Genomic DNA, 12,040 nt, shown 5'->3' with positions numbered 1-12,040 from the left:
TGCTCCCATGTTGAGCCCCACTTTGCGGGGCTGGTGCCATCGTTCGACCCCCCCCAACATCCCTCTGCACCCCTCTGTGGGGTAGTCACATGCCCCCCCTTTAAAATTGTGCCCCCCGCTATCAACAGTTACTGGTCACCTCTGATTGTGGGGCAGAAAATGACAAAAAACAGTAGGGGGCGCAAACACCCTGGCTCGTCCCAGGCGCTAAACTGCGAAGTTCTAGCTCTGCCCGCAGCGACCGGGGGGCTGCGCCGGGGGGGGGGTGCCCGGCCCCAGAGCTAGACCCAACCCTGCCCCACTCAGACAACGGGGGGAGGGGACACCCGGGCCCAGAGGGGGGAAGGCCAGGCCGGGCTGTGGGTCCTGGAGCAATTACTGATCATTACCTAGCTCGGGGGGGCGCAGCGGCCATCCCCGTGGGCTCCGGCCTGCTCCGGCCGCGGGCACTGGGGCGCGCTCCCACGGCAGCGCAGGGCCCCTCGCAGCGCGGCTCTAGCGCAGAGCGGTCAGGGGCCGCAGGATCGAGCCCTGCCCCCGCTGAGGTTCCCGTCCCGGGGAGCGGAGGGGGCTGCACGGAGCCCCCGGGAGCGGCAAGGCCGGGGCAGCGGGGCTCGCCCGGGGAGGGGCGGGAGGGTGGCCGCGGCGCTGCGGCTTTAAGAGGCAGTGCCCAGCCGCTGGAAGGGGGTGGGGCTCCCGGCAGCGGAACTGAAGCCGCCGCAGACTAAGGGCTCGCCCCTGCCAGCGCACCTCCACCTGGCGGGCCCCCGAGCGACACCGGCCGGCCCCGATCTCCGCCCCCAGCGCACAAAGCCCCGGGCAGCGGCGGCGGCTGCGGAGGTTTCGCGGGGCTGGGGGCGAGGATGGCGGTGCAGGGGGGGTGAGCGCTCCCGGGCAGACGCTGCTCCCCTTCCCCCCCGGCGCCGGCTCCCGGGGCGAGCCAACATGGGGTTCCTGCACCAGCTGCATCTCCTGCTCTGGAAGAACGTGACTCTCAAGCGCAGGAGCCCGGTAAATCTGCGCGCTATTTCCGTTGAGCTGAAGATCGCTGGGGTGGAGGGTGCCGGCTGGGCTGGGCGGCCTGCCGGAGCCTGGGGCTGGAAGAGGCATGAGCCCAGCTGCGCTTCGGGGGAGGGAGGTTAAAGGGCAGATCCTTGGAAATCTGCCGCTGTTTCGCCTCTCGTTGTGCTGGGGTGGAAGGCGCTGGCTGGCCTGGGAAAGGAGAGATCGGGGTGCTGCACGGAAGGGGAGGGGGAGCTGCTTGGTGTAAGCGAGGCCCCCACTACTCGCCGATGGAAGCTGTAGCTTGCTTGTCCCTGGCGAACAGCAGCGGTGCAACAGGACTGAGGCCTGTGGATGCATTCCCTGCAGTGCCTGGAGATCCGGGGCTGGAAGATTCTCTCGGCCCCCCGCCCCAAGTCAGCCTCCCAGCCCGGAGGCCGGGGGACCTCACTCCCTGCATGCAGTGAGATGGCAGCTGGGGATCTGCCATGTCTGTTTAATGAGCTTGGGGGGGGGTCACTTCAGAGCCCCCCTCCCTGGGTCTGTAGGTGGCTTGTGTTTTTATTTCTCTTTTGCCTTTGAGCATGAGGCTGCCCCCCAGGTGTGGGTCTAGGAAGAGGTGATATCCCAGGCTCCGGCTCTGTGAGGTGACTAATGGATGGGCTTTGGATGCAGAAATCTGGTGCTGTCTGGCTGGCTCTGTGTGTGATGGGTGCACACAGTGTGCTTATAAACCCAAGGAGTAACCGAGAGAGGCCGCTCCGAGTCCGTTGTGTGTGTGTGTTAGTGTGTACTGTGTACAGAGCTGGGCATCCTCTAACACTCCTGTGTGCAGCAGCAACAATTGAGCCCCTTACCTGTGCAGCCTCACTGTGGGATGGGGTCAGCTGGGTTACCCAGGGGCTGCTCCAGTAAGGGGCACCGTGTGCTGGTGCCAGTTCAGAACATCTGGGATGGATTCATGTTGTCGCCAAGATCTACAGCTTTGTCATCCTCTCCCCCCTCATCCCCTGCTCCCCGAACGTGACTAAAATCCCAGGTTTGCCATGCTTATGTCAAGCTCCATTTTTATGACCCCTGTGGATGTGGCTGTTATGGGAGCACTATCACAAGCCATTTGTATCAGTGTGCTATAAATAGGTTTCCAAATCATATGTGGGTCAGCTGCATCTTTCCCCATTTGTTAATCTGGAGAGAGCTTTCCTGCTTTTGGGTGCTCAGGAAGCAATGCTGTGGGCTGAGAGGGATTTAAGGTGGATAGAGGATATGCTCTCCCTCCAAGCCTGTCCCCCTCCCTGATCCCAAGGGCTGTATCAGGTCTCTAAAAGGAGAATCAATTTGGTGTCTGAGTATGAGGGGTCAGAGAAGAGGCACAAAAATGATTTAGAGGATTAAGAAACCTCCCTTATAGTGACAGCTTCAAGGAGCTCCATGTATATAGCTTAAGAAAGAGAAGGTTATGGGGTGACTTGATTACAGGCTGTACGTACCAACATGGGGAACAAATATTTCATACTGGGCTCTTCTATCTCCCAGAGAAAGGTATAACACATTCTAACGTCTGCAAGTTGAAGCTAGACAAATCCAGACTGGAAATGAGATGTAAATTTTTAATGGTGAGAGTAATTACCCATTGGAACACTTTACCTGGAGTCATGGTGGATTCTCCATCACTGACAACTTTAAAATCAAGATTGGTTAGAAAAAACATCCAATCAGCTCTAGGAATTATTGTGGGGCAGATGTCTGGCCTGTGTTGTACAGGAGGTCAGGCTAGATGATCACAATGGCCCCTTCTGGCCTTGGAATCAGTGACACTACAATGGTTCTTACTTACATTTAACTCCTTCCCTTTCCCCACCCACTTCGCTCTGATTCATTGTTAAGAAATCCCTAGGCTGACAAGTGCGTTTCATCGACTGCACAGCGCTCTTTCCGTCGAGCGAGCTGCAATGGGCATTGATTTAAAGAAGAATTATGCGCATAGTAATTAATGCAGAATGCACTTGCAGGTTCCTAAGCAGGGGAAGTTTCTTCCTTGGTTATTTGGCTACAATCCTGGGGCTTCGTTGGGTGACCGGGTGAGTGAAGCGGGGTTGGGGGAAATAGCCCTTCCCAGGCCAGCGGGGGAAGCCCTCTCTTTGGATGGCATTTGAAAGCACAGTGGACAGAGCACTGGGAACAGGCAGTGCTTCCCTGGTAGGACTGGGATGGGGGCAGGTGACATGGTCTAATTAGGCTCTGATTTGAGGGTTAGCAATCAACCGCTTCAGAAATGTTGGGCTGGTATTTCTCCCCCTCCCTCTCCAATAATTTAGATCCTGCAGCCGTTGCTCATATCAGCCCTCAGTTCCATTGAGGTAATGGGTGAACTCGCATGAGTGAGTGCTTGCAGCAGTGGGCCTCATATCATCCTGGTATCTGGAGGATCTATGGCTCTGATCGTCCAGCTGGGACTTGCTCGTGGAGGGGAAAAATCAGGCGAGGCTGGGCAGAATTCTCTCTGTTCTCAAAGCCGTGCTGTCTCCATGCCCACTAGTTTTATCCTGAGCTACCAGCACTGAGTCATCCTGTTGCATTACTAAGCAGTGCTGGCCAGTCATGCTAAGGAGCCAAGCCTTGTGCCGTGGATTTCCGCCCCTAAGGAAAGGTGCATGGGAACCTGATGCTCAGGGGGTTGGAGGGCGAAGCGTGGAGCTGGTAAATGCTCAGGGCCATTTGGCTTTTTCAGGTCTGACACTGCCCTGGCCATTCTCCTCCCCAAGAGTGACACGGAACAAACCCAAATGGCACCCAAACCACACTGGTCACAGAAGCCCTGTGATTAGTTCCTCAACAGCTGGGCAGTCACCATGCTGGGTAGGCTGCATGCTCTGTGCACTGAGAAGGAGGCTTTTTGCTTTCTCAACCTTCTTCCCATCTGGCTCAGCTTTTCGAAGAAGGGGCAGAAGGACAGTGATGGGGGTCTTCACAAAGCTGCTGCAGGAGCTGCCATTCTCCTGGCACTGGGGCTGCCCTGCTGTCTGGAGCAGGGAATGTGGTGGATCCAGCTGCTATGAGAACGCAGAGCCCCCCAGTTCAGGAGTGTGGCAGCCTCCACCCTGCTCAAAGTGGTTTCCAGGGGGAAGGGATAGCTCAGTGGTTTGAGCATTGGCCTGCTAAACCTAGGGTTGTGAGTTCAGTCCTTGAGGGGGGGGGGGGGCATTTAGGAAACTGGGGTAAAAATCTGTCTGGGGATTGGTCCTGCTTTGAGCAGGGGGTTGGACCAGATGACCCCCTGAGATCCCTTCCAACCGTGAGATTCTATGATATGCAGGGTTTGCAGTTTTAATGGCTCCCAGCACCTACACTGTGCAAATTGTTCCAAGCCACTGCCCCCATAGCACTGTGTGTGGGCTACATACCTAGCTAGATGTGCCTAGGGGGCAATGCGGGGGTGGGGTGGGGGTTCTCAGTTGCCAAAGGAGGTTCACTAAGTGTGATGCAGTAGGGACTGTCTGTGTGGGGAGTGGGAGAGCAGGGGAGGACTTTAGGAGATGGACGATGCCAGAGCCTGTAACCTGAGCTAGGTAAGGGAGGGGAAAGGTCAACACCTTTGCCCGGGAAGGGGACAAAGGAAGGGAGTGGCAGGAGGGAAGCAGTTTGAGTTTGGGCTTGGGGCTGTGTGGGCGGAATTCAGGGTATCCTAGCTAGGATCCAAGCACCCTGAAAGCCCAGAAGGACTCGGTGGAGGGGTCCTGACTGTGCCTGCAAGCTCTGCTGTAACCTGTGTTCCTGTTGTCCAATAAACCTTCTGTTTTACTGGCTGGCCGAGAGACACTGTGGGTCCCAGGAAGAGGGGTGCAGGGCCGGACTCCCCCACACTCCGTGACAACTGGTGGCAGCGGCGGGAGATACTGCACCCCGTGGACGGCGCTTCCTGCAGTAAGTGACTGGGGAGCAGTAAAACGAAGGGGTGGTTAACACCTGGGAGTGTGTGCCCAGTGAGAAGGACTTTGCAGTAACAGGGTCCCCCGGGGGATTGCAGCGAGCGGTCCCAGGGGCGGAGGAGTCTGCAGCTCGACCCTGGCAGAGAGGTGGTGACCTCAAGAAGGGCTGGTGCACTAGGGGTCCCCCTGGAAACCGTGGGGAGCGGCGAGCACCCCGGCCTGTGAGTGGCCAGCAGGAAGATGTATGCCAAGCGGCGCAAGTGTGACCTGGTGGAGCTGTGCAAGCAGAGGGGGCTGCACCCAGGGAGACGCACCAAGGACCAGCTGATTGCCCAGCTGGAGGAGGGAGACCGCATGAATGAACGGAGCCCTGTCGCTGAGGGAAGCAGCCGAGCAGATGCCGCGCAGGCACCAGTGTCTGTCCCCGCTGGGAGTGGTCAGCCGGCGGACGAGGGCTTCCCAAGACCCCCCCTTCCTAGGCGTAGAGGAAGGGCGGGGAGGAGCCCAGTGTATACCGAGGGCACCGTGACACCCCCGGCCAGCAGGGGATCTGCCCGGCGAAGCCCACCCCCCAGCAGGGGATCCTCCCGGCAACGCTCGGCATCCGTGGAGCGGATGCGGCTGGAATATGAAAGGGAGCTGAGACGGGAGGAGCTCGAGTTAAAGAGGCGAGAGCTGGAGGAGAAGGCGAAACAGCGTGAACATGAGGAGAACCAGCGTAAACATGAGGAGAACCAGCGTAAACATGAGGAGAACCAGCGCCAGCGTGAGCAGGAGGAGAAGGAGAACCAGCGTAAACATGAGCGGGAGGAGAAGGAGAAACAGCGTAAACATGAGCTGGACCTGGCCCAGCTGAGGAGCAGTGAGGCCCCAGCTGCGGTGAGTGAGGGGGGACCCAAGCCTACAAAGAGCTTTGATAAGCACTTGCTGCCCCGGCGTAAGGAGGGGGAGGACATAGATACCTTCCTGACGGCCTTTGAGAATGCCTGCGAGCTGCACAGGGTTGACCCTGCAGACAGGATCGCAGTTCTCACCCCCTTACTGGACTCCACAGCCGTGGAGGTGTACAGCCGACTGAAAGGGGCGGAGGCAGGGGACTACGAACTGTTCAAACAGGCCCTGCTCCGCGAGTTTGGGCTGACTCCTGAGATGTACCGGAAAAAGTTCCGGAGCCAGCGTAAAACCCGTGAGGTCACGTACCTACAACTGGTCAACCGGGCGCAGGGGTATGCCCGCAAGTGGACAGCTGGGGCCCAAACTAAAGAGGACCTGCTTGACCTATTCATACTGGAGCACCTGTACGAGCAGTGCCCGTCCGACCTGAGGCTGTGGTTGATGGACCAGAAGCCGGAGAACCCGCAGCATGCAGGCCAGCTGGCCGACCAATTTGTGGACAGTCGGGCAGGGGATGGCAGGGAGGAGTCTCGAAGGAGCAGGCCTGCCTCAACGCAGAGAGAGAGTCAACATGGGACCTCCCAAAGGGGGCCTATGGAGAACCCCCCCAAAAGGGGAACATCCAGCGGCAGGTCCCTCCGACCCACTCAAGGGGACCCACGAGATATGGGCTGCTATCGCTGTGGCCAACGAGGTCACATACGGGCCCAGTGCCCCAAGCTCAGGGACAGACCAAGCAGACCCAACCCGCAGAGGGTGGACTGGGTAAAAACCCAATCGGAGGAGGGGCTACATTCCCAGGAAAGGGGGGTTGGCAACGTACCACCTATGGATGCTCCCGGTTCCGGGTTTTTGGTTTACCGGGTGGGCGCGGGGCTGCCCCTCCGGAAAGAGTGCATTGTTTCCCTGGAAGTGGATGGGAGGAAGGTCACTGGGTACTGGGACACGGGCGCAGAGGTGACGCTGGCCCGGCCCGAGGTGGTGGCCTCAGATCGGATGGTGCCCGACACCTACCTGACCCTGATGGGCGTGGGCGGGACCCCATTCAAGGTACCCGTGGCAAGGGTACACCTGAAATGGGGGGCCAAGGAGAGCCCCAAGGATGTGGGGGTACACCAATATTTGCCCACTGACGTGTTAATGGGAGGGGACCTTGAGGACTGGCCTACTAACACCCAGAGTGCCCTGGTCGTGACTCGTAGTCAGAGTCGGCAAATGGCACTGCACCCCGAAAACGGGGAAGGTACTCGACCTGAGGTGCAGGACCCTAACTCAGGGAGCGGGGAACGCCCAGGGGCACAGTGCAGAGAGGCTGCGGCCTCAGACCCAGCCAGCAAGAGAGAGCCGGTCCCCATTCCTGTCCCAGCTGCTGAGTTCCAGGCCGAGTTGCAGAAAGATCCCTCCTTGCGGAAGCACCGGGACCGGGCTGACCTTAGTGCGGTACAGACCATGAGGAGAGGTTGCAAGGAGAGGTTCCTGTGGGAGAAGGGGTTCCTGTACCGAGAATGGGCTCCCCCAGGGGAAGTAGAGTCATGGGGGATCAGGAGGCAGCTGGTGGTTCCCCAGAAGTTCCGTCACAAGCTGTTGTACCTGGCCCATGACATCCCTCTCGCAGGGCACCAGGGAATCCGGCGCACCAGGCAGAGGCTGCTACAGAACTTTTACTGGCCTGGGGTCTTTACCCATGTCCGACAGTACTGCCAATCCTGTGACCCCTGCCAGAGGGTGGGGAAGGCCCGGGACAAGGGGAAAGCAGCTTTGAGGCCTTTACCCATCATAGAAGAACCTTTCCAGAAGGTGGCCATGGACATAGTGGGACCTCTCAGCAAGACGACCCGGTCAGGGAAGAAATACATCCTGGTGGTGGTGGATTTTGCCACTCGCTACCCCGAGGCGGTGGCCTTGTCCTCTATCGAAGCAGACACAGTGGCAGATGCGCTGCTGACAATTTTCAGCCGGGTGGGGTTCCCCAAGGAGGTCCTAACGGACCAGGGGTCCAACTTCATGTCGGCCCTGCTCCGGTTCTTATGGCAGAAATGTGGGGTCCAGCACAACTGGGCCTCAGCGTATCACCCCCAGTCCAACGGGCTGGTAGAAAGGTTCAACGGGACGCTGAAGATGATGCTAAAAACATTTATGAACCAGCATCCACAAGATTGGGACAAGTACTTACCTCACCTGCTGTTTGCGTACAGGGAGGTACCCCAGGAATCTACTGGGTTTTCACCTTTCGAACTGTTGTATGGAAGGCGGGTGAGGGGGCCCCTAGACCTGATGAGGGACGAATGGGAGGGGAAGGCCTCTCCCGAGGGAGAGTCAGTGGTGGAGTATGTCCTGACCTTCCGGGAAAGACTGGCCGAGCTCATGGGCCTGGCCAGGGAGAATCTGGCCCGAGCCCAGAGGAGGCAGAAGGTCTGGTATGACCGCACAGCCCGAGCCCGTGCCTTCGCCACCGGGGATCAGGTGATGGTTCTTATCCCCGTGAGGAGAAACAAACTCCAGGCCGCCTGGGAAGGGCCCTTCAAGGTTATCAAGCAACTGAATGAGGTAAACTATGTGGTGGAGCTGTCAAACCGGGCACATCACCGTCGGGTGTACCATGTGAACATGATGAAACCATACTATGACAGGGGGAATGTGGTGTTGGCCGTGTGTGGACATTGGGAGGGGCAGGGAGATGACCCCTTAGTGGATCTATTCCCTGGGACAAAAGCTGGTTCCCCCCTGGAGGCGATTCCCCTCTCTGATCAGCTGACCCCGGGCCAGCACGCTGAGATCAGAGGGGTGCTGCATCTGTACCGACAGCTGTTTTCCAACCAGCCTGGACGCACTAATTTGACTGTCCACCGGGTGGAGACCGGGTCACACCCCCCTATAAGATGCTCCCCTTTTCGGGTCACTGGTAAAACTGCCCAGGATCTTGAAAGAGAGGTCAGGGACATGCTGGCTTTGGGGGTGATCCAGCCGTCTTCCAGCCCTTGGGCCTCGCCAGTGGTGCTAGTCCCCAAGAAGGATGGGTCAATCCGGTTCTGTGTGGACTATCGAAAGCTCAATGCCATCACCGTATCTGATGCCTACCCTATGCCCAGGCCTGACGAGCTCCTAGACAAGCTGGGAGGTGCACGGTACCTCACCACTATGGATCTTACCAAAGGCTACTGGCAAGTGCCGCTGGACGCAGATGCCAGGCTGAAATCGGCCTTTATCACCCCTCTGGGGCTCTATGAGTTTTTGACCCTGCCCTTCGGCCTCAAGGGAGCGCCAGCCACCTTCCAGCGCCTGGTGGATCAGCTACTGAGGGGGATGGAGAGTTTTGCCGTGGCGTATATTGACGACATCTGCGTCTTCAGCCAGACCTGGGAGGACCACGTGTCCCAGGTTAAACAAGTCCTGGACCGACTCCGAAAGGCTGGGTTAACAGTAAAGGCTGAGAAGTGCAAGGTGGGGATGGCTGAAGTATCTTACCTGGGCCATCGGGTGGGGAGCGGCTGCCTGAAGCCGGAACCAGCCAAGGTGGAGGTGATCAGAGACTGGCCTGCTCCCCAAACCAAAAAGCAGGTCCAGGCCTTTATTGGGATGGCGGGGTACTATCGAAGGTTCGTGCCCCACTTCAGTGCCATAGCCGGCCCCATCACTGAACTGTGCAAAAAGGGGAAGCCAGACAAGGTGATCTGGACTGAGCAGTGCCAGGAGGCTTTCCGGGCGCTGAAGGAGGCTCTGGTTAGCGACCCAGTTCTGGCAAACCCAGATTTTGACAAACCCTTTATGGTGTTCACCGATGCCTCAGACACGGGACTGGGGGCGGTGTTAATGCAGGAGGATGAAAAGGGGGAGAGACACCCCATCGTGTACCTGAGTAAGAAGCTGCTACCCCGGGAACAAAGCTACGCGGCCATCGAGAAGGAATGCCTGGCCATGGTGTGGGCCCTTAAGAAGCTAGAGCCATATCTCTTTGGGTGACACTTCACCGTGTACACCGACCACTCTCCCCTGACCTGGCTGCACCAGATGAAAGGAGCCAACGCCAAGCTCCTGAGGTGGAGCCTGCTTCTGCAGGACTATGACATGGACGTGGTCCATGTGAAGGGAAGTGCCAACCTGACAGCGGATGCGTTGTCCCGGAGAGGGGACCCTGAACTTCCCCAGGTCACTAGGCAGAGTGACCCCGCTCAGTTCAGTCTCGAAGGGGGGAGAGATGTGATGCAGTAGGGACTGTCTGTGTGGGGAGTGGGAGAGCAGGGGAGGACTTTAGGAGATGGACGATGCCAGAGCCTGTAACCTGAGCTAGGTAAGGGAGGGGAAAGGTCAACACCTTTGCCCGGGAAGGGGACAAAGGAAGGGAGTGGCAGGAGGGAAGCAGTTTGAGTTTGGGCTTGGGGCTGTGTGGGCGGAATTCAGGGTATCCTAGCTAGGATCCAAGCACCCTGAAAGCCCAGAAGGACTCGGTGGAGGGGTCCTGACTGTGCCTGCAAGCTCTGCTGTAACCTGTGTTCCTGTTGTCCAATAAACCTTCTGTTTTACTGGCTGGCCGAGAGTCACTGTGGGTCCCAGGAAGAGGGGTGCAGGGCCGGACTCCCCCACACTCCGTGACACTAAGCTGCCCAGGTGAGTTGTGCTGGCGCGATGCACCTTGGGGCAGTGAAGTGCTGCCAGGCGGATGTGTGCCGAGCTAGAGTCTGCCCCCCCTCCTGCTGGGCAGCGCCCTACTCTACTGTCATTGGCCAGGGTCCTGAGGAGCAGGGTATTCAGTGCAAGGCTAGCAGGGGCTGACCAGGACGAGGCATCTCCCTGCCCACCCAAAGAACATGTGTGTGACCCTAGCACGCAGTGGCCCAGACCGCAGCATCACCGCCCCACTGCGGGGGCTTGCAGAGCGTGCATCGGGGCAGGTGCTGTGGGAACCAGGGATCGACTTTGCAGCAGTGTGCAGGGCGTCCGCTAGGCCCTATCTCTGTGCAGCCTGTTTGGTTGGTGCATGGCATCTCGTGAGCACCTCTGCTGCCACCCCTCACTCCTGCTGCGGGCTGGGTACCGCTTGCCCCTGGTGTACACCTGGCTGTGACCTGTGTGCTCCCTGCCCAAGGCATCGCTGCTCAGTGTGGCCCATGCTCCTTGCCTTGCGTAACTGGACAAACTTCCTCTCTGCCCCAGTGTAATCTCTGTATTAGCTGGTGCCTCACCCTAGGGCTGGGTTGAGTGGGTGGGTCAGGTGCAAAGGTAGAGCGGACCAGGCTGGTCACAGCAGCCCTTTTCTGCTCCTCCTGTTTGCTAAATAGCCAAGAAGTCTGCCTGACCAGGCAAAAACTGAAACTGTGCCCCGCCAGGCAAAAATACACGTCTGAGTTGGGTTTCAGTCTCCTGGCTGTGCCCCTGATGTGGGCCAGGGGGCAGCTGGATAAGTGCAACTTCCCTCCTCCCCGCAGTAGGGCTGCTGTCCCGCATGCTCCTGTCTGTGTGGGGCTGGGTACAAGGCTCCCAGCGGCCCACTCTGATCAGCACCTGGACTGGTCATAGTGCCCGGGGGTGCTTTCACGCTATGGCTGTCACTAAGCTCTGATCTCTATGCCAAGAGTGTCTTGCACGCACGCTCTCCTGTCTGTCTGAGGTTCGTGGCACTCAGGTTGCTCTGCAGCCCTCAGGAGAGCTGGCTGCCCTGCAGCGTCCCCTGCAAGCCATAGTAATGCCCGTGTGTGTGTGTCTGTGTGCCACTAATGACTGGTGAAGAGAGGACCCCAAGGAGGAGGTATGTGAGATGGGGTTGGGGGGTTGACTGTGGCCTTCGCAATGTGGTCAGTGAGAGAAAACAGGCGAGATCTCTGCCTTCTCCCAACCATCCCAGAATCCTGGGCTAGATGGTCTTTCACTTGCAGAGGTGCAGGAATGTGACGGGTGGAGAAACCTAGCGCATAAAACATTGGCCTGGAAGTCAGAAGAGCTGGGTTGTATTCCTGTCTGCCACTGACTTTCTCAGTGACCTTGGGCAAGTCACTTCCTGGCTCTGTGCCTCAGTTTCCCCTCCCACTCTCTCTTGTGTATCAAGATTGTAAGCTTCTCTGGCAGGGACTGCCTTGTGTATGTCTGTACAGCACCTGGCACAATGGAGCCCTGAGCTCAGTTGGGATCTGAATGTTGCTGTAATACAAATTATCAGCTGTGAACAGTGTCTTGTGTTGAAAACTGAGGCTGTTTTTCCGAAGGGACTGAGCATCTGCATT

The 12,040-nt window shown here is 58.3% G+C and overlaps 1 protein-coding gene across 3 annotated transcripts in view; it reads left to right on the top strand.

Moving 5' to 3' along the window:
- The first annotated feature begins 880 nt into the window (after window positions 1–880).
- Window positions 881–12,040, top strand: part of ABCA2 (ATP binding cassette subfamily A member 2) — a 146,545-nt gene continuing 135,385 nt past the window's right edge. For all 3 annotated transcript variants that reach the window (XM_050926284.1, XM_050926283.1, XM_050926282.1), the window contains exon 1: window positions 881–1,011. In XM_050926284.1, coding sequence (XP_050782241.1) covers window positions 946–1,011 — 66 coding nt within the window. In that variant the 5' untranslated portion in view covers window positions 881–945. The remainder of the gene's footprint in view (window positions 1,012–12,040) is intronic.

This window comes from Gopherus flavomarginatus, chromosome 17, assembly GCF_025201925.1.
Source record: "Gopherus flavomarginatus isolate rGopFla2 chromosome 17, rGopFla2.mat.asm, whole genome shotgun sequence".
Classification (NCBI taxonomy): Eukaryota; Metazoa; Chordata; order Testudines; family Testudinidae; genus Gopherus; species Gopherus flavomarginatus.
This window is presented reverse-complemented; position numbering and strand designations above follow the sequence as displayed.